The sequence below is a fragment of the Haliotis rufescens genome, unplaced genomic scaffold, assembly GCF_023055435.1.
Source record: "Haliotis rufescens isolate VD_foot unplaced genomic scaffold, xgHalRufe1.0.p SCAF_11, whole genome shotgun sequence".
In the NCBI taxonomy this organism is placed as follows: domain Eukaryota; kingdom Metazoa; phylum Mollusca; class Gastropoda; order Lepetellida; family Haliotidae; genus Haliotis; species Haliotis rufescens.
The window spans coordinates 25050540-25074782 of record NW_025963791.1 but is presented as its reverse complement, the minus strand read 5'-3'; the positions used below and the strand labels follow the sequence as shown (position 1 = coordinate 25074782).

At 38.7% G+C, this 24243-nt stretch overlaps 1 protein-coding gene across 2 annotated transcripts in view; it reads right to left on the bottom strand.

Moving 5' to 3' along the window:
• Window positions 1-21856, bottom strand: part of LOC124132860 (neuropeptide SIFamide receptor-like) — a 76945-nt gene extending 55089 nt beyond the window's left edge. Inside the window, exon 1 of one of the 2 annotated variants that reach the window (XM_048392440.1) lies at window positions 21515-21856. In XM_048392440.1, coding sequence (XP_048248397.1) covers window positions 21515-21812 — 298 coding nt within the window. In that variant the 5' untranslated portion in view covers window positions 21813-21856. Of the gene's footprint in view, window positions 1-191; window positions 840-21514 lie in introns of those variants that run through there. The other variant, XM_046497005.2, reaches the window with a different exon arrangement.
• Between the last annotated feature and the right edge of the window lie 2387 nt (window positions 21857-24243).

The window sequence follows — 24243 nt, the reverse complement described above, 5'->3', positions numbered from 1 at the left end:
AAGTTGAGAGGGATACCGGGTGTTCAGTTATGTTCAGTTAAGAGAACAAAGTAATTATTTTGAATTACATAGCGTTGTGCATTCCAGCTTCCTCTGGTGTTTACTTTGTAATGGCTGATGTTTAAAACGGCAACTCAAGTTGGCGCCAACCAAATTGTTTATTACATGGATGAAATTGGAGAGCTACTTACCATTATACAAGCTTGTTAAGAGATTGACTGGCACACAGACGATTGTCACAAGTATATCCGCCACAGCCAGATTCACCAGGAAGTAATTTGTGACAGAGTGCATGCTTTTGTTCTTAAAGACCACCGCCATCACCATGATGTTTCCAACCATAGAAGTCAGGAACACGATGATGTAAGCCAAGGAATAGATCACAACCATATACACCGGTTGTTTAATCAATGGAAAATAAAAATCCGTGTCATTTAATCCTGGCGTTGAATTTGCCATTGTTGATTTGATATTCTTTCCGCAAATGATTTACACACTATGGAAGAAACTGCAGACGGCTCATCGGTAGAAAACTGGTCCGTTGAGCTAGGTTTCTTTGTTTGACGAAATCGTTCCGAACCGTAGAAGAGGCTCCGCGTTGAAGTCTATTCAGGCAACTTGACAGAGTTTCTCACTGCTGAGGCAAGATTAAGGAAAACTGACATCGATTAATTTAATAAATCAAATGGTGGTCAAAACATGGTTGTCGCTACTCTCTCCGGATAGAATGATAGCATCTGTAATCCCGGAAGATGCCACTTGGTAAGGCCAGATATATGGGATATTTGTGCTTATTGGTAAATCAACATTCTGAGCTTTGTTACCAGTGCCCGTGAATCGATATAGTAGGCCACACTATAAACTTTCAGGCACGCAGATAACTTGAATCGTCCCCCCCCCGTCCCCGACCATCAAACATGGTAATTACAGAGATGAATCGATGAGTTAGACCCGAAAGTTAATTTCCACACGAGACTGATTAACCATGTGTATTCTTTTCTGAATTGAGATTTCCCTTTCAGTAAGTTCTGTGGGTCCAGAATGGTCTAGGCAATAAAAGTAACAGACCAATGAATAAAAATGTCTTCGGCTCAGTTAGATGTTCGGTGCATAACAGCAGGTCCACGAATGTGACGACGATGAAGGGCTGAAGAAGTATAGCCCCGTTTGGGGATTGTCTTGGTAATTACGTGCTATATTGATATGCCCATCTGGCGAGCCTCATCATCCCTCGACCGCCGCAAACAACGAAGCAGTGTCGAGTTAAAGGTCTCTCTGATCCTATGTGGCACCGGAGAGGAGAATCACGTTTGATCGTCTTTAGGTTTCTTTAGCTTGGAGCGGTTGTCGCATTAGTGACTTCTTCCACTATTTTGCGCGGATCGTCATCAAATACACTTTGAACTATCTCTCGTTTAATACAGTTATCATTAATGATGCATCCGTGTACCCGATGACGTTACCTGAGTGGTTACAGAAGTTAGTGAAATTGCATATCCCTGCTGTTACCCCTAAGGCAACAAGCGCTTTTAATATGGACGTCATCAGTTATGTAATAATGATCGCTTTTGATGTGTCAGAACGAAGAATACAGAACCCCGTTTTATAATGTAGTTAAGCTCAGGCTTTGATGACTGATCTCGAGATGAATTAATACCGTGATTACCATGCGAGCTTGCAATGTTAAAAAGTACGCAATCGTTCACAAATATAATCTTTACAGTAACATAAACGTATATAATGAACTGCCAGATACAATTTGTAGTATTATCATTACATTCAGATGTATGTATGGATGCATGCATGCCTGCCTGCCTCACTGCCTGTCTGTCTGTTCGTGCGTGTGTGTATAACGTCAACGCCAGGGACTCGTTATCTTTGAACATTAATCCTATCTCATTGGCATTGACATTATATTGTTACCTTTGAACATTCAAGCAACGTTGTGTTGTGTAAACATATCTATCTATCCATATATCTGTAAAAGGTCTGTACACTTACTCAGCATTTACATAATGAAGACGCAAGAAGTACGTAGCTCTGAAACGTCGTAACAGAATAAAAAGTTGATAGTGTTTGACAACATCGCTTCAAAGTCATACATGTACAGTTAAAGCAACCACTAGGGTTCAGTTACAGATCTGCGTATTCTTTTAGAAACATTATATTATAATACGCCTATCTTGCTGACACCAGAGTCATTAGAAACACGATACCTCGAGGGAAAATTATTTGCTTCAGCGCGGCTGTGAAGACAAGCAAGTCGAAATTAATCATGTCAGGTTACTTTAAATGATTTACTATTTTAGGAGATTTGTCTGAGAATGAACTATGCACCTAACTGTGTCGGTGATTGGATATTAAAGCATCGCAAAAGAGGGAGCGTGCAACTCAATCTGAGTGTTTGAAATACGTTGTTAAATGAAATTTGAAGACAGAAACCGACAAAACCAATTGAGTTTTTCAATGTTAAAAGTTAATATAATATACCCGTTATATGTGATTCGATTCGCAGATTGCTGAGTATAGTAAACATTAATCAAATATAATCTATAATAAATGAAAAATTTATCTCGTCATGCCTAATGTTCCATAAATGGTGCTAATGCAGACAGTATTCACGATGAAGATTTCCGGGCTTCGAATCTCATGAAATAAAATGAATCATGTTGAATGTTTGCAATTCTGTAAACGATACATTATGTATATTTCCTAAGTGCCTCACATGTTGATAGCATGTGAAAACGTCACACCTTAACAATCCATCAAATCAGTTCCCCCCTCTGAAAAATACCTAGCGCCACGCTGGAGTGGTGCTAGTACACGTTTTCACCGTTAGCCGCGCATCGCCACATCCCAGCGTTACAGATCTTTTCGAAACACGTCGCAATTTCGAACAGGGTATTATGTGTAAGATAGAACTTGTGAATACACTTGGATTGGGATTTCCCCCAGTGGTGGCTGCTATGACCTAAGAGATTGAAGCCTCACTCCGGCGCAGTGGTGACTTAGCATAATACCACTGCCACAGGCAAATTTGCATATCTCTTGTTTGTAAACAAGCACGCTAATTTTGCAATCAGGACATGCAAACCTAATGCAAGCCTTGAATGTGTAGACTTTTCAAAACTGATACAAAAATGACACAGATTAAACAAACATGCAATATCTTGAATGGACTGTGTAAGATGTGACGAATCGTCACATGGCGCTGGCCTGACGGCCGCAAGGAACTCTGAGCACGATAGAGGGATTGAAGCACACTTTAATTGTCATTTTGTCGTCGTGCCTGTTGTTAAATATTCACTTGCATCCACACCTGTCATCGCTGTCACTCTGCACTTGTGTGGATAAATGCACACCTGCTTCTTCGAAATCGCTTTGTTTTTTCAAATTCTTTCAGTTTGCTCTGTTTAGCAGAGGGCTAGTGTTGAAGAATGTAACACATAAATAATGCAGGTTTCAATGTTAGTCAGCATTGTCTGTTATCGAGGTACACGCTGTACACAATAGGTAGGCACCGTAAGGGCAGATTGATGTACATGCATCACAGAAGAACACGTGGGCATTTATTTACATGTAAGTACAAGCAATTACTCGTCTAGAAATGATTGCTGAAGAAAGCGCTTGCTTAAGTATGGGAAAGATTGAAAAAACAAACCTTAACAGACGAATGGACGGGATTCATTGACCGCAATAACAAAGAAGAATTATGAAGTGTGGGCAGATCGTGAATTGATCACAGAATAAAGTAAGGAGAATGCAGGTTGAACATTGATTTAACCCGATCAGATATTCAACTGGATTTACGGCAGTAGAAAATTTAAAATCAGAATTCCAGAGAAAGAGTTATGAAGATTAGTAACACTGAGAAAATCAGACACATCCTGTAGAGATTTTGTTATATTTGACTTACTTTCTTAGAATAACCTGTGAAACATGTTATAAATATACTCAAATGCCAAAGTTGTTGTGGCATTCTAAAAGTATCTTTCCAACGTACTACAGAAGTGGATAGTATTGTCACATAATGTCTGAAAGAACAACGTCTGAAGATATCGAGCAACAATCCATATGTTATCGCACGTTAATGAGTTATGTCACACGAGAGGGTTAGGGTCTGACTTCGAACAATTAGTAGCGAGTGTGTCCACCTTGGGCACATATGTAGGTCAGACACCTTCGCTTCATTGAGGACACAAAACGTTGAAGAAAGGCCTAGGGAATGGCACTCCGTATTTAAGGAAGGATAAGCCAAAGTCCCTGCAACGGTTTTCCATGTGACCCATTACATGTTCGATTTGTAACAGATCATGGAATATTAACTTTAACACAGATACGACTGCACAGCTATAGTAGCATGTAGTCTGGCGCTATCGTGCTGTAATGTGACTCCAGGGTCGTTCTGGTCTGAAGAAGGTAAAACGTCTGTTTGCAAAACCTCCTTCAAGTTCCTATCAATCACGATAATTTGAATCCTTCGTGTAGCCGTTATTCCATCCTATATCTTAGTGCAATCACCTCCAAACCTATCGTCTTCGTGGACACATGTGTTTGTCGATGAAAAAGGAAGCGTGATTCATCGATGAAGAGGATCCTCCTCTACTGACGTGCTGTCCACCGCAAGTGTTGTCTGCACCACTTGAGACGTCGACGTTGATGTTCAGCCGTCAAGATTGGCCGTCTGACTGGGCGTCACGCACGGATATAGTAGATGCGTAGACGTCGTCGGACTGTCTTCGCAGAAATGTCTCTATTGCCTCGAATGGTACGGCTGTGAAAGTTGCTGTCTGGAGTCTGTTTCAAACATGTGTAGTTTGAATCTATGTCTTGGCGAGTCTTTTGTCCATCTTCCCGAGGCAGGGAGTTACCTGACTATGAAAGTCCATTTTCGACCCTTGCCGAACGGGGCTGGAATTATGGATTTGACTAACGAGTATAATTTATGCATAGTCCAATCAAAATCGACGTTCGGTTCGAAAACTGCCGTGCAAATTTCGGTCGATTGCAGGCTTTGCAAAGCATGGGTGTACCGCCAACTCGGCGTCAACAGATATCTTTTCATGGTTTTAATCAGGATGCTCATGTTACTTGATGACTTGTAACACCCGTTTTATCACAATGTAGATTTCGATCAGATCGTCTTGACTGGGCGCCGCCATTTTGTCTGAAGCAAAATGCAAGTGATATCAGATGTAGAATCTGATTGGTCAATGGGAGGGACAGAGAAGGGAAATAATTTGCAAAAGCCACTAGTGGCGCTACGATCAAGCCCAGAAACTCCAGGCTAGTTCGGCAAGGGTGGAAACTGGACTTTTAGTCAGTTAACCCCATTACCTCGGGAAGATAGTTTTTGTCAGAGGACGTAGTAGTTCTGTTTGGTGCCATGCGTGCCATATGGTGTTCCTGTGGACGTTGACTTGACGTGCGACGTCACGCTGTGAGGTACCGAATTCAAACAATCCCTAGGCTGGTCATCTGTTACGCGTAGCACAATGAAATATCATCCAAACGATGGAAAGATTTTTTCTGAATTCTGAACTTCGGAAGAATTTTTAGAGTGGCAATGATATCAGCGTGGATATCTGGCCTTTTATAGAGAACATTTGAAGCAATTTCTCCCGAATGTTCGATATTTCTTGCGATGAAACATGCACTACCCGCGAGATTTAGGATTTTCGAGATTTGCCATGAACAAATTCCATTTTCAGAAAATTAATATGAAGGTTTGAATGTGAAAGCAATCAACGTCACAATAACTGTTTTTGAGTATTTCAATATATTATAACCTTGAGTGAAAAAGTCATAGGATATTACACAAGCTTCAATTTAATATCACATTTATGTCCCGAGTGAAATAAGTTTAAGCTTGACCCATGTTTACCGAGATAATTGAAAATATTTCTCGAGGGACATTAACGTGATATCAGTTGAGGCGATTATAACTTCCTATTTATTACCACAGTAAAAGTTAGTTTCAGTAACGACTTTTCAGCAACTGAGAGAAAGGTCAAGATTACATCGCTTGTCATCCAAACCACAGCGGAATTAAGTGATGTCATGGTGCTATGAAATAGTTCCCCGTTCATTTGTTCTCCAGTTCAGGTAAACGAAGATTATAAATAGTATGTTGTTGTCAACTGAGAGGTCGTAACGGGTTTTACACAATACAACAACGTGATAGTGCTAATTTAATAAATTAAATAGATGGTAATCTATCGTTAATTTCGCCCTGTGAACTTGTACCCTGTCCATGCTCAAGGTGTAATAAATTAAACAACTCTGCACACCCTGCAGAGCGCGACGTCCAGTTTGGTTTTTAACATTCCAATTAGTTACCGAGTGCATCTGGTAAAATGCCAACAAGTCAAGACTGATGAAAAACAATGTTTCAAGGGCCATTACACATATATACTGTCGGAAATGTTTCACGGACAGTTTATCGGATGTTCTAATGGTATATACGGCTCGTGTATTCGCCTTATTTAGCCAAGGTCAACTCACGCTCTAAAAGTCTGACCCTGACAAGTTTGCTGACTTTATCGCTGCATGAACGGCGTTGACGCTCGTTGACTACGACCATGTATCGGAACTAAGCGATGTAGTTTATCGTAAAGGTAACGTGCGGTTTTCCATTTTGTGTTCAGTGTTCAATGATTATGCACTTGAACGTGAACGTTTTAGTTACCTTTGAGCTTGGCGCTAGCGGCGACCGCAGTGGTACAATAGTGTCAAAAACAAGACTGTCAAACAGCACGTCAAGAATAATTGAAAAGAGACATGTGCACACCGTGCACTCAACATACTCCCTGCGGCACAGCTCACCAGAGCACAGTGCTTACAAAATGAAATAATCGGGGCATCTATATGCGGATCTACTTGCAACAAAGATGCAACTTAAAAGTTAGCTGGGCTCCACCAAAATACATGATTAAATCTGCTGCTAAAGATAGTGAAACTGGTCGTCGGAAATGAGTCAGTATTGAACTTATATCACGGCGTAGGGGTTGGGTAAATATGACACATATCGGAGACACTGACTACTACGATGACTACGAGCATGGGTATGGTGCAGTTGGACCAGAAATGCTGATATGAACTACCAACTAGTGGCGCTAGTAGTCATACAAGGTTTTGCAGAAATATAATTAATATAAATCTTAAATGTGCATGTCAACAATCATGTTTTTAGCTGGAAACAGTAAATTCAGAAACTTTTTGTGGAGGAATAGCCACGTTGATACACTTGACATAATCAGTATCTGTACGTCCCAGTAGCACACTATAGCTGACAAGAAAAGGAAAAGGACCATTTCCATTACTTTAAGAAAGTCTTTTGTACAACTCCGACTATATCTTAAGCTTGATGTATTTTATGGATCACTACCAATTTAAGAAAGTTGAACAGGTGAAGGTATCCTGCCCCACTGATGACCTCCGTCACAAACACATGTAAGGGAAAGTCAGATTGTAGCCAAAACAAATACTGTTCCTATTGTACACTTCAAACGACTAAATTGCATTTCTGTCACTGATGCTTCAAACTTAGAAATGTCATCCACATGTCTGGCATAAAACGTTTTGAAAGCCTTACTTGTACCATGAATGCTGTTACCTTTGAGGCAGGGTTGTGTGAAGCTCTTTGAATTCTTCGTATAAAGAGCTCGATCGTATCTAAAAACTGTGAATTGTGGAACTGCTGGAATATTGTTGACATAACGGGAAAGTTGAAATCATCCGTCTTGTCATACAACCTTGTGTATACTATGTTGTCAATCTTTTGTCACATTTGTATAAATGTACGTCCTAGTCACGAAATTCACATAGATGTTATCTATGAAGAAGTCACATTTCACATATCGTTTTCTCATTAAACTTCAAATGACATTCGCGCTTTTATGGTAATCTATGTTTACAATTAAGAGATCATTAATGTCTACACAAAAGGTGAGGTGAAATAGGGTTTAACGTTGCGTCCAAGATTATTGCACTTATATAGCGACGTGAATGCACGTGTGTGTGTGGTTGTGTGTGGCTGCTTGTATTAGTCCCAGCTCACTGAGATACCATGCGGCAGTTTAACATAAATACCCCACTCAGACACAGTATACTGACTCCGAACCGACCAGTCTTTGTTTTAGACCCTTAATGCCGAGCGCCAAACAGGGTAACAACAAGTACAATCTTTAACGTCTTTTCGTATGACGCGGCCGGGGATCGAAACCCGGACCTTCCGCTCTCCGGGTGGACACTCTACCACTAGACCACGGAGGCGGTCCTCTACACAAAAGACTTGCACGTGCATGTGTTGCCCCTTCGACGCGTTTCACGGTTGCTTCCAACTTAAGGATTGTGGGTTAGAGAACAAGATTCGATCTGATTGTGATATCTGGTTTGCTCTTGGCTTTCACCAAAGACCTGCATGCTACTACAAAGATAAAGGGGCGTTAACAATTTCAGTTCTTAAGTCACTACATTAGAGGTGCATCTTTATTTCATTTGCCCCTGACATTACCTACGTTTAAGCTCTGGCGCTTCAATTAAACTGTCCTTGAATTTGTTATAAAATAATCATTTCGTAAGGATATGTCCAATGGTGACTGAAATGTTGAACTTTCACCAATAGAATTTACAGATTATTTCCTTTTTACTTCACATAAACACAACGTCAACACATCAGTATTTTCTTTTCAAAAAGCTAACCGCAACATATAATCGCACATTTCCAAATCATACCAAAATGAAAACATGTTTCAACTGAAGCAGATTTAGCCACGATGAGAGCGATATTCATTATCCCCTAGGATGTGCGTAGGCGACATAACATGACGTCTCGTGGCATCTAGGGTCTTTCTTCACGACAGACAACATCCATTTATTTTCGGAAAGTGTCTCAGTGGTCAAATCAATTCTCTATCATTACAAAACGATCGTGCCACACGTGCTATACGGTATGACAGCACTCACTTTTGATGAAAACATGCATGTCGTTATATTCACCAATAATTATTAAACCTTCAAGAGATGATAACACTTTTCAGTACCTTTTTGTCACGTCATATCTTTCTTATATTAAAGGTTTAAAAGGATTTCAGAATTTGATTTCAATAAATAAACGGTTCTCTGAAACGAAGTTTTCTGCTCCTGAAACCTTTTAGGTTTGCACGATCACAAATACAGCCTTACGTGTGATATTAACTGTAATATTTGTTACTAAGTCCTATCTCTGTACATAGTTTGATTATTGCTTTCATAATTATTCTACACGTAGTTCCCAAACAATCTTATCAAATAGCTGAAATGTGGATTGCCCCTTGAAACTTTTGATAAATGAGCCCCAAATGGTATGATTGATTACATGATTACAACATGTATTATAGAGGGATGGCGTTACGACTGATCAATGCATGTTTGCCGATTTTAGCTTCATCCTCTATTTCTACATGTAGAGTCTGGGTCTTAAACATGATTACTTTGCAAACGTGAGGAGGATAGACCACAGAACACTTGGCTCTATTTGAATACTTTCCATACCAAATTGAAGCTGCTTTCGTGGGAAAATATATATGGTCTTTGGTGATTCCTATTTCGATTTGACTAGAAGCGCAATTTATAGCCTTTTTTCCTGAGATTCATTTAAGGAATCATTGTAAAATGGTCTCGATCAACCAGACTAAATGATCGTTTTATTGCAAAACATATTACAAGGGCTCCCCTGACTGCTACAAGATATTGTAAGAAAATTAGTTCTCTACCCTGATGGAGATAGATCAACATAGAAACACTGTCTGCAAAATGATTAATGTCAACTTTTACTTGTAAAGAGAGTAATTTTGCCATAAAGTATCGTCCAGTGTAATAATAAATGCTATATCCTGTAACCACAAATATCTGGTTCCAGTTGGGAGTTGTATCAATAATTGTGTAATTAGCAACAGAAACAGTCGATGATGTGCGTCTAACTTCGTATCAATACCACAGATACATATCACTGTCCATTTGCAGTGACTGACTGATAGACCTACAAAACGTGTATATCAGACGTTCTTATTGGTTTACAAGCACGTTAGCCTATTTATATTGCTGGCCCCTATGTTCCTGTGATCGATGTTGTGTGATACGTGCGAGTTCTCCAATTAGAACTTCCTCGTCACTCTTGACGTAGATATGCAGACAGACCCTTCACTCGGGCCTCATTTGTGTTGGTTATCTCAAAGGGAAAAATATTGATATGGACAGAACATGGTTCAACGTCGACATCAACTCGATAAGACATGACAGTGTAAACAAAGGTTTAAGGAAGATACTGATTTTACGTGCGAGTCACTCACCAGTTTATGTTTGGCTGTGAAAAGGTGAACATAATGAATACAATTAATGTATTCAATTTGGCTTCAGCAGATTAACAGATTACAAAGTTGTTGTGAAATAGACATTAAGCTCATCATAACAGTGTACATCATGCAAAGCACAGTTAAATTGTGCAGTTTATATGTAGGTTTAAGGGGCTGAGAAATGGAACATAGGCAGAATAATGCATTTACATGCACCAATGTCTAAACAATCAGCCAGCTTTAGTATCGAGGTACGATTCTCTGATATCATATAGCGTTTGATTAACATTACATGTTCGTCCAAGAATTTCATGCAAGCATTTCGGGGAGATGACAATGCCCACTTAAAAAACAACAACAGAGAGTCATTGAGTGATTGAGGTTTTACGCCGCTTTTATTAATTTAACCACTAAATCATAAGACATATGAAACAAAATACCAACAAAAGGGGCAAAGGGGCAAATCATATATAATTGGGATATCATCTCAGTTCAGCCACTGTAACAGAGAGATGCAACGGTATCTTTACTTGTATACATATGCCCCCGAAATGTACTGTTATAAGACCTCTATATAAACACAAGCTTCTGTTCTATATACCTTGTGCAGTAAATCTGAAGCACACTGCATTACAAGGTGTCCATTTAGCAATGCGTTGAAAGGATACAACTGTATTCAACATGAGCAAATGACCATATTACACATTAGACAATAGACTGTAACCTTTACATTAACTTTGAATCTTTTTACATTATAGTTTGTGCAAGATTAAGTTTACAACTCTGACATTTCATCCAGCGAACTTGGAAATGATTTTCGATCGTTAATACAAATGAGTCACCATTATGACATCAAAATACCATATAACTTATCATATTTCGCATATTAGTGCCATTATTGCGAGTTTCATCTGGCGAACTACTTCGTCTGGTCTGATCTATTTGTATTTCATGTAAGTTACATGTTTACACAGCGCAATATGATACATCTGAGTATAATGTTACAGTGTCACACAACATCTTACACATTGATTTTTCTCTCCATTGTGTGCCTGTATATAACTCTCAAATGAGATAAAGAGAGCCCAACACGCTCCTTTTTTAAGAATTGACTTCAATTTTTGTTTTGCGTTTAAGGAGGAATGATCGGAAAAACCGGTGTCCATACTACGCACACACATGTTGAAAAACAACTTTACAGACTTATTGTGTAATTAACTTTGAATTTTGATCAACAATAGGGAATCAGTGACAATAAGTACCGAAATTTCGGGTTTCGGTTAATGGTAACATAAACGCAAACGGAATTGCTTGGCCATGGTTAGCCCATCAAATGCCACTGAATCAGTTGTAATGTATTTATTTACATATAACGTATATCCGAACCGCGTCCACTGTCCAGGTAGAGCTAGGATTGTAAGAGACAATGACAACAAAACTAATGTAATTCATACTGAACAAGGACGCAGAGCTCATGACCTTACAATCATGAATGTAAATATTATGAATAAAATCATTTTTACATTTGACATTGACAAATATATTGCCCCGTAGTGGCGGTTGGGTATTCATAATATTATAGTGGTTAAAGACTCGGGTTTACTTCCCCACATGCGAACAATGTGTACACCTTTCACAAACAACATCACGTTTCCATGGATTTATTCGACAAGTGCGTGCTTCAGTCTGACAGTGTGAAGCCTTATGGACTGTTCCAGCATATGAATACTTTCCCCAATATACTAGTATGTCATGGCTAAAGTTTTGAAGAAGCATATGTCGTTTAAACCTTCGATTTAGTTGATTGTACTCTGTATTCTGCACACAATGCGGATTCGCTTGTCATGGAAACATATGATGTAATCCTTTGTATCATGACGTCGTAGCATTCCAGAGTGACGTACATCCTATTTGTCCCAGCTGTAGGCGTAGTAAGAGCGTGTATCGTGAACTTATAAATTAGTGATAGCTGTTTGACAATGCTGATACACGCCGTACGTTCAAAAATAAATTTCCGAATCGAAAAACACACAGAGTTCATCTCCTAAATAATATGACACCCCTACCAAACGGACCATCTGTGGTCCATTTCCAGGAAATACATACTGCAATCGTACCTTGGGGAGAAAGGAAGCGGAATATTAAGTGTGTAAACAAAGTAACACTTCGAATGAGGGCATTATTCTGTCAGGACCCGATCAAGTGTGTGTCTTCTATCGTTAATATAAAGTGGCACTACAAATCCACCTTTTTCATGTTCAACCGAAGAGATTTCATTGTATCAATAATGCATGAGATTCCACAGACAACAGTAACCGTGTGTTACTGACACGAAGAGGCGTTAACAGGGTGATAAAACAGCGATTGGCACAAAACAATTTTGCTCACGTCGTACAGAAATTAATCTTCGTTTATCCTTTTACATTTCTTCGTGACTTAGCCTCTTTGGTTTGCATCACTATCATTGGATTATATGTGGATTTATTGTCATATTGTCGTTGTGGCCTTTTATCCTTACGTTTATTGATTGTCTGATTTACGTTGTAACTGTTTACATGATAGCGTGTACGCAAGAAAGACATACATTGTACATGGTGTAAGTAGACAATGAGCTCGTAGGAACAGTACAATGGACCTACTCAATTTGGACATAGAATAACCCACTCACTCAACAGATTACACGCTCCTATCTTGTCAAAGATTACTTTGTTGTTACAAATGATTAACGAAAGTTGACAAACTATAATAATTATTCAACAGTTGAATCAAATACTGAAGTAGAAAGACCGTTAACATCAGCAACCCCGTTCCACAGCGCGATCTTTGGGCTACGACTGTCGTAAGCCTATGTTAAAGTATGGTTACGATCATCTTAGCGCTAAGATTGCTTTTTGAAACGGGGCCCTGCACGAGTACATGTTTATAGTTACATGGTATTTCACTTTTAAAAGAATAAATCATCATTATTTTAACTAATAAACATAACCATCATGACAATAACAGATACCGAAAATAACGAAGAATTAACATCCCAATAAAGTACGCGAAAATCAATGAAAAGTAATCTTATAACAAAATTAAACAGTATGAATATTACGTGAATATATACTTATAATGCTCTTTATTTTCTGAACATTAAAGAAATATAAAATGTCAGAGCCAGAGAATAGTCCGTCTCAATTATACACCGAGACATGTATCATTCCATTGGGCGGAAAAGGCATAACGGCAGTGAAAAGTACATGAATGAATTACTGAAATTGTATTTACATACAGGTACAAATGTTTTCATAGTGAATGAGCGTCCAAGATAACACAGCTGGGTGTACTACGCCTCCATTGTATGCCAAGTATTATTGGCCAAATGCTTTCCGCCAAATCCAGCAATATTTGTTGTGTTCGTGTCTACTTTCTGTTTGAAGTGTCATAAAATGTGTACAAGAACAGCATATGCATCAGCAGCATCTACTCGTTCATGCTATAGGTTGGTATATTGTCTGTATAACATCATTTCTTCTGGTATTTATTGTGCCATTCCTTTGGAAACCGTATGGTAATTTAACCGATCGAATATGTGTTCGATTAACGTTCACACAACTGTTATGTGATCCACGCCTACATGTACATACAGTGGTTTAAATACCCATTCGTCACTTAAAGGACCTTGTATCGTTTTCTGATGCCAAATCGTGTTTTCTCCGCCCTGACATATTGCTGCAATACTGCTGAAAGAGGCTTATGTGTGACACACTTTCTAGTTAATGAGATCTCTTCTGACACATGTGGTCGCACTGGTGGTCAGTGGCTCGTATGAGTAAAATGTGAAACGCTTCAGAGCACCATGTCATATTCGACTTTTAAAGTCATTCATAGACTATCATAAGTCCATGGTGGTCAGTGGCCTGTATGAGTAAAATGTGAAACGCTTCAGAGCACCATGTCATATTCGACTTTTTAAGTCATTCATAGACTATCATAAGTCTATGGTGGTCAGTGGCCTGTATGAGTAAAATGTGAAACGCTTCAGAGCACCATGTCATACTCGACTTTTTAAGTCATTCATAGACTATCATAAGTGAGTGAATTAGGTTTAACGCTGCTTTGAACAGTTTTGCAGTTATGTTACGGCGTGTCCGCTTGAAGTGGGAGACAAGTGATGCAGCTCTCAGACGGTTATTACACTGGTGAAACCCACCAGCACGAGTTTGCTGCTGACAAACCTAGACTATCCTGAAGACATGTGCTACATGTATGAGTATAACTATCATGACGTTAATTTACTTAACACAACTTATATAATGTTTCAATATAAAATTGTCTAAGAAATCCGATGCCTGTACAGAGCATATTAAATCACGGTTTGTGAGAGTACGATTATTGTAATGGTCAGGCCATATTAAACTGATAATCCCGATTTCCAGATGTAAATGAACGTGTAAATCATGTTGTAAGTGGCAATATTTTAAAAGCCTTGTGTTTACAACGTTTACACGTCAGGACGGGTTCGATTTCCAACATTGGTACACTATATGATTACCAATTTTGGTATCCACCACCGGGGAATGTTGCTGGAACATTGATACAGGCTGCGAGATTTCAAAACGTCAAATATGAAAGTGTGTGATGAAAACGATATGAATGGATCACTGAAATTCAGTGTTACAGTGCCAGTGAATAAGGTGTACAGATTGTGCAAAGGTATTAACATGAGATAGCATGCCATCGGTGGGACAGGATACGCTCACCTTTTCGTGAACACTTCGTATCGTCACTATTTGAGAGTGATTCATAAATGCATGCTTATGGTAGAGTCAAAATGATTGCTTATGATTATGGAAAGGGTTTTGTCGCTTTTATTTCTTTGCTCATCATGTTGACAATCCTACGTTCTCACAGGTTGGCTTCAATAGTTGTTTCCATCAGCGTGGCAAACGGAGTGCCTATTTAGTCACGTATTCACGATTGTAATAGTGATAAAGACCATGTTATATATAAAACAAGAGTTAATCAAATGTCGAACTCGAAAAAGTCAAAAGATATACTTGGTTTGTGCGTACTGAACTCTTAATCATTGATTTAATTGGAGGAACATAGCTCAACCAGACCGCCTCTGTGGTCTCGTGGATAGAGCGTCTTCCCAGGTCACTGATTCGCTAACCGTCCTTGTCATGGCAAAATACGTTAGAAGATGGTACTTGTTACCCTTACCGGCGCTCGGCATTGAGGGGATGAAACAGGGATTCGTCGGCATTATGGTAGAACAATGTTATATCGTGAAATAAACCCCGCTTCGTACTTCATAGTTGTTTGCGATTTATCGCGTGGCTACATTGTATATTATATAACAGAATAGACAACAGCCCGTTGTTAGCGAAATGCGAAAACGGACTGCTATCACTTTACTGTGGCCCACAGATTTCTGTCAATATGAGGGCATATTTATGATAATTCTCACCATTTTAGTTACAATAATGCATCACATATTCCATTGTTAATGGAAACACGTACTGGTCCTGTCATTTATACTGGTTGTAAGTGTCAAGTTTAGACATGACATGTGCGATAAAGCACTTATCGGCATTATAAATTCGTTTGGGTGTCTGTAGTTGCCGAATACGGTGTAATATGACGCCGTATACGGCAACTGAAGACACCATAACTAATAATAATTTTTTAATTTGAAGTTTCTAAGATATACGGCTTTTCCTTTGGACGAGAGGTTGGTCACATGACCGTGAAATTGACGTTCATAAGTGTATGAACGACACAATTTGACGTTCATACGTTTTTCACGAGACCGTGTTCTTTAAATGACGTAAACACTGACGGACTACTTCCACATTCCTGGGGAAACCCCTGGGAATTCCCTAGCACGAAAACACACATAAGCGTTCTTTCTGATCATTTAGAACCTTTATTCTTGGTCTCAGCGTTTCAGTATACATTGAGAAATGTCAGAGAGCGTGACTGCATGATTGTTCACGAATATCCTCGCTGCGGCCTATCCTAATGAACAAACGATGAAATGCACATCTAAACTATCGTAGTGTCGACTCGATCCGTGCCAAGGCTGCTATGACCGTCTCCAGCAATCTATGAATTTACCTTAGTGTCTGTTTGACGCATCTTTATTCACCTTTCAATGATCGGCCAGTTGATCAATGATGACGTACACATGTAACCGCCACACATTCCTTAACAACTTCGGAAATCTCTCCCGTCACGTTTAACGTGTCGGCCATTTTGACGTCTTGTACTTGATGTAAATGTATTACGACGCGCTGTCATTGTGACTGACTTACTGAGGTAGTTCTTTACAGACCTTTCTCATCTAATGAGGATATGATTTGAACACATGTGCTGCTAAAGATGTTTCTGAAGAGCAAGTTGTGCATCCATACGCCCATGTCACCTCTCTTTTTTAGGAACTATTTTACTCCGCGATGTAGCTGGTTGTTGTATGGCTGTCAGTGTAAACATGAAGTCACACGTATGTAAATGAAATTGTGTTTAGATCTTGGCCTACATCGTTTGAGGTAAGAAATTGTGATGAAAAAATTATAAGAATTGACTTTCACTTTGTGTGAGTTCATTGGAGTATGATTCTTCATAGAGTGAGGGCCAAACATTGCATGAACGTCGTCGCAAGCTCCGACGTTCATACAGTTAGGCCCTCACTCTATGAAGGTTCATACTCCAATGAACTCACACAAAGTGAAGGTCAATTCTTAAATATCCTCACGTTCTTCATCGAGTATTCAATTTCTTTCATAACAGTTTTTGCATGCATGAAAGAGTCAAAGTCTAAATTAAGTCAATTTGAAAATAATTAAAACTTTGAGTTAATTTACGAAAAGATTGATTTACTCAGTCATAATCAACAATGGCTGAAAAGAGCATTGATTTATTCGATAGGCCGATCGAATCTATTGGTAAGTAAAATCCAATCTGAAATTGAGACCAAATTGTCCTTATTTGACATGAAAGCATGCCAGAAGAAAATATATGGTGAAAAAGATAGCACAAGACAGTGAATCGATCTGTAAATTAAATCAATGACATTTCCCGGCAATTTATCATTTGACTGAGTGAACGTTGTTACATTCAACAAACTGACTGTATTTAGGCATTGACTGTAACGTGTAACCGCCATCAGAAGCCCAGACTCTAACTATACGTTTTTCGCTCAGGTAGATTGATATAAAACTTGAAACGTTTGATTTTGAGTTACTGTATCATATATGTAGGCTGCAGTACATTGAAGTAATGTATGTTTTAATGACAGATTAGATAACGACATCGTCCTTATTTCCAGACTTGGATGGACAGACTTGCAGTATCTGGTGCTGCTGCAAAACAGTGGTATATTTCTACAGTTGGAAACTTTATATCATTGACGTATGTTGTTACATACTCCAAAGTTCTTGATCAAATTGACATTAAAATAGTACTTGTAGAAATGCGTTACGAACGTGATACTTCTCTACACACATCGTCAACAGACAAACATCTATTTAGAACATATACGTTCTCATAATTTCTCAACAACGAGGGTATCGATATCGCAGGAAACGAAAATAGAGATATATGACTTTTGCTAGTAGATTCCTAAAGGGATGAACCATTGGAAGTTCTTTGCAAGCTACACGCATCGCTTTCTGTATTTTGTACACAATCTGTCGGTGATGTCAATTAAAAATTCTTCGGAATTTCGTTTCAAATGTTCCTCCAAACAGGATATGCATACCTTTGTGTGAGCACTCTTTCATTCAGACTGATTCCACTGGAATATATATACATCAGTTATTTGAAACTGTATTTGCGAAAGAATCAGGACTAATACTCTATTGTAAAACGGCAACGTGTCCCGTACAAGCCCAAACAATTAAATATTGGCGTTAAATTTCATTTGATTATAACTTCATAATAATAGTTTCAGCAGGTGTACATTGTAGCAGGGATTCGAAATTGTAAACGTATAGACCGTGTCGCTGCTTCAAATAATGCACTAATGCAATGCCAGACAAAACTGTAGCAGTGATTGCTTATGAAATATGGAAAGGACAGTGTCGCTTGTTTTAAACTGTATGTACTTTTGAAAATGTATATATACATGTACACATTCATCTTTTTGCAACAAGATCCATTTTGTCAAGTAAAAGCATAATTGCATGTACGTCCAACCCATCTTGATGTCAAGACCTTTACCAAATATCTAATACGAACAGTTCCTATTACGTAAAGTTGAAAAAAGTAAATTTAAACCTGGAAACGATATGGAGTCCTCGGTTTAATATTTTAGCAATCCCAGTGATGTCGTAACGAGCCAAATAACTAGGATGTAGCCTGAATACGATGAGCTGTTTTTTCACATTGTTATGAGATTATCTGTTATACTTGATCACAAGCAACGCAATTAGTGATATTACTTTGATTTTTTCTATTTCTTTCAAACTGTGTAATCATATCCAGTTTACTTTCCCTTAGGGTAATTTTTCATTATGATCATTTCCTTCATTAGAACGTCCAGAGTCCCACCTTTGTCATTAATGTAGGACGGATATATTTTGAACTATCACTGAAGTATCCTACAGTTCGTGTCCTAATTGGTACTTTTAGCTAGGTTTATATAGAAATCTTATGAAAGCAATTCCAATCTTCACATCAAAGTTATAGAAACTTCTATAACATATAATTGGTGTAGATTTCAAAGAGGTGGCATATTCTCCTGCGACTCTATTATATCATGAGGTAATTTCAAATGCCTTTAATCAGTGCACGTCTTGGTAACGACCGGTTCTTACATCTCATCGATCCTTGTTTGCCCAAGGCACTCCCTCGCCTAGGCAATATTACCAACTGAGGGATGTGCCACTTGTTACGAGGGGTAGGAATCAAACAATGAAAGACAACGTTTCGTCAAAGTATGACTTAGATAATGGATTACCCTCAAATATCAAGTCTGAACGAGGCTAACCAGGAGATGATAATATGAGCAAGCATGTCAGCGATCAGCGTTCGATGTTTGTTTTCGTCATTTCTTGCGACATACATGTATGTATTCATTTGATAGTTATTCATGAACACATGCTTATGACAAAGTTGGTATCATATAATGGACTCTGCTTTTAGCAGATATTTCTTGTGATTGTTAAGTGGTTTTCTCGCTTTTATTTATATATATTAATTATTGAATAATGGTAAAATATATGCTCTCAAACTTGATTAAACTATAATGCTTCAATTATACATTGTCAGTGATATTAGTTCATACGTGGGCTGACATCCATCCTGTTATACATACACAAATGGTGTTAACCAGGGAGTGTAACCAATGTCTGCAGTGACATGCAGGTAATACGGACATTATCGTTCACTATGAATATGCCCGGATAAAGCATCACGGGTATGAAGTAATGTCCCTAATGTAGAAATGTAAATATGAAGATGTTCAAAATTGTAATTATCCGGAAGGTAGGTTCCGTACTAATGGGATTCGTTGTGTGTCTTCAAATCTGTACCTGTAAAAAATCGAATTTAAGTCAACCCACTGTGTTGCGAACCTTACAATGCTGACATGTATACATGACGACATACACCTATGAGCACATGGGTGTAGAAACATTGTAATCATTATGCCTGGGTGTAATTCCGGGGCACAATACATACTCAGTATATCATACGAGTGTTAAAGAGCGTTAATGTGGTTTTGTGCCACAATATTCAAGCCATATCACGGCTTGGGACACCAAAAATAGCCCCCCACACATTGTACCCATGTGAAGGATCGAACTCAGGCCTCACGATCTGCGGATCATGACACAATTAATCATAAGTTGAAATTACCTCTGGAGAGTGACATCGGGCGCCTTAGACGATTTAACAACCCATGTATCAATATAGTTGTAATAAAGTTGACTGGTGGGTTAAATAATATTCACACATACTAATTCTATTTCCTAATTCTAATTTTTGTTACGTTTTCGTCTCAAGGCATTTCGTCTTATATCTAAATCTCGATTTTGATAATGATGTTTAAGCTCTTTCTGGTATAGGATTGGTCCTTTTGAAAGAATCGATCGCGATCGATTCGTTTCATTGGCTCAATGATTATCAGTAAATTCTCACCATTGCTCGATAAACAAATATGTATATTACGTCCTATCTTCTATAGTTTGTGTCGGGAGTTTGAAAGGAGCGAAATTTATATTTCCATTGTGTCATCAAGAAAAGCTCGGTGTACATATTAACAGCAGATGATGAATTGATTTCGACAAAGCGACCTATTTTTGGCATGACCACCAGGATACCGTACAGACATAATTTGAATACCAACAGTTACGCTGGGCACGAACGTTGGCAATGAATGAACTGAAGCTGTGTCTCTGTAGCAATTATTCGCTCAACGTCTGCAGAAACACCATTGCTTATAGCGTTTGGTGATCAATCGAGAAATATATGTTTAGCATGACTTCCGACAGGTGAAATGAGTTGTTTTGACGGCGATGAGTGACACAACACTCTCACATGAAATTAAACATGTTGTGCCCATATATCTAATTAAACATTTATCAAGTAAACTAAACTTTTGTATTTTCATTTATTCCAACGTAGATAAAGATGTACATATACTAGTAACTCAGTATGGAAACATGTAATGCACATGTATGTTATTTACACCAACTGTATTCATATCATATTAGCAGTTATTAACGTATAAACAACTATTTTTTCACTTTATATACATGTGCATCTTGCGAGTTAAGTGCTACTTACTTTCTATACGAATTGTATTACTTTTTGGTTAGAAACAAATATGATGTTACCAAATAATTACCTCTCACTGGTTCTTTGTGGAGAAGAAATAATTAAATGGACATAAATACTTATCATTTGCTTTTGAAAAAACGTTTTTGAGATTTTTATGAACCATTTACATGGAAATAACAGGTACATTGCTAACACCTGCCCCTGGTGAGTGCTTAAGTGTGTTTGATTTAAGGATGAAAATGTGCACACAGCGATAAGTACTCAACAGTATTGTAATGTTCCGAGACCACATCTGTAACGTTCTTAATCCACATGAATGAAAAGGTCCCAGAGGCATCACCGGTTGTGATGATTGACTAAACATCTATATATTACAGCAAGTGAAGTGACTGCATTCGTAATGTACCTACCTGTAAAAGCAATCTGTAGGACGTTGACAGGCACACAAAAGACGACAACGAGTACGTCAGCAAGAGCCTTATTGACGAGGAAATAGTTAGTTACAGATCGCATGCTTCGTCGGCGACAAACGATACTTACAACCAAAGCATTGCCAACTATTGCAATACAAAACACTGCACTATAGAGACAAAACAAAACACTTTTAAATTCCGGGGATCTTTCAAGATTGAGGTAGGCGTATTCCAAACTATAGTTATGCAGGGGATATTCCGATGAAGAGTTCTCATCCCACTTGCTTTCTGACATTTTGATGCTCCAGTCTACGTTGAAAAGGTTCTGTTAAACACGAACGTGCCTGTTACACTGTGCAGGGTTGGTACCAGAAGGTGGCGCAGCCGTGTTTCTAATTTCCCCTTGTCATGACATATGTCTGTTGCCAACGAATAAGTTAACTAAACTTGAAGCCATCTTCTGGGCATTCTTAAGTTCATCGCAACACAAAAGAGGATAATGAATATCAGCAAGCAGTGGCGTTCGATAAATGTGCCGCGTGCTCCACCATCGGCGCGGTTCTATCTGAGGGGCAAACATCGGGCGTTCGTGAGAAACAGGAGAATGTAACCGATTAAGCACTTCTCTACTGAAAAGGTCAAGAAATCTTCAGAATTAACAATTGTCTCAAATGGGGGCTTCGTTGTATAATTGACAGGGGTGTCAGATAAATGGACCTTAGAAGAACTGAATTTGAGGATATGAATATCTGTATGAGTATTCTATCAAGACTGTATTAAATTATCGTCTTAAGTCTTTGATGAGAAACTTCTGCTGAAATATAACATATCTTATTTGCATAAATACATGGATGCATTTTGTTGGCTTCTGTTCGTGATTGTAACTCCGTTAGTCCGAAAACCCCTCTGGATGTTAACTGTTGGAAATTTAATTATTTATTTAAAATAACTTTACTGTGCACCTATGATCCGATAATCCGGACGATTTCCTGTTTTCATGTCATGTAAAGAAGAATCTTATCTTAAGTCTCTGACTAAATACTTAGGTAGTTCAGAGAATGAAAGTGTTCACTTGTCTTCAACATATATATAATGTCAACGCCAGAGAAGATTAAGTCGAACTATCAGCCGAAACATCCTTCCATTGTGGATATTGGGCGTAACAGGCAACATTGTGGTGAAAGTTATATTAATGGATCACTAAAAATAGGTGATGACACTCGGTGTTCCCGAAACGGGTTAGCATGTCTTGCTCTACCCGTAGCACCCGCCACGCACACAAATTTGACACAATTTTTAGTTTTTGTTGCCTGATTCGGCACAGCAGTACCTTTGCCATACGACAGCCGCCTACAAGGGACCAGCTAGACAATCAAGTGACCTGTGCTTTTAGAAAAATGGTGGGTTAAAAGAGTGAGTGAGTTAAAACTTAACGTCGCATCGGCATTATTTCAGCCATATGGCGACGAGACCAAGTTTAATATGTTAAAAAAAAAGTCATTTAAGCAAAGGAATATTTAAAATCAATTCATGCATACCATATTTAAAAACGATTGACGAAACATACTTGAGCACAACAATGTCATACAGTTTTAAAACACGGGCCATAGGCCACCAGCAACCAAAGCTAGGCCACCTCGCTGGGGATATTTGGGACTTACAGTATCTCGACTTCCTGCATGATACCCCAGCAGGATTTACGTCATCACTTTAGCCACTAGTGGTTGTGAACAATACTAGCCAATGTCAAAAAATGGTCATAAAAACACTGGTTGATGATAGTAACATCGATTATGATAGGATTGAGTGTCACACACGGGGACAATATTTTTACGCTACGTTAACCTCCTGGACAGAGCCTTCAATAATGTCAGTTGATAATAGCATTACACCAAATTTAAGAACAAGCATTTAAGTATTCACATACATATTTAAAATTTATTATACAGACCGATTTCCTTCAAATAGCTGATAATGAGATGCCCGCTGTCACGGGAAAAGAGATCTTTCAGATCTACGCTTTGATAATGTGAATCCCTTGCGACTGCAAAGTCCACACAATCAAGCAATATATGCTTGACGGTGAACCTTTCATCACAAGGGATACACTTAGGAGGTTCGTCCCCATCTGTCTTAAGCAGATATTCGTGTGTAAACCGACTGTGGCAAATACCTCGTCATGTCTTGACTGACAACCCAAGTAGGTATGACCGATTGTTGGTTTCAATTCGTGTAGTTTATTGCTTCCTACTTGGGCGTCCCACCTCTTTTGCATGAGATCCCGAGTATAAGATTTGATGGTTGGTTTGAAATCAATGTACGGGATCAGAAGTGGAGATAACGGTTTGTCAAGAGCTGTTTTAGCTGCAGCATCGGCTTTTGAGTCTACCTGTTATGCCTACATGACTTGGTAACCAGCAAAAGACGATGTCGGGTTAAAAGAATGAAATCAAGAATATATAACGCAACTATCCACTTTACCCCTACCCGGATGGTAGCTGTAAAACAACATACGTGCCCAGTGAGGAAACGGGTCTAGAATAGAGGTGACTATCTTGTCGAAAGAGGCGACTAACGTGATCAGGTGGTCAAGGCTCGCTGACTTGGTTGATGCACGCAATCGTATCCCTATTGCGAAGATCGATGTTCATGATAGCAATCACTGGATTGTCTGGTCCAGACACGATTATTAACAGACCGAAGTCATATAGCTGGAATATTTCTAA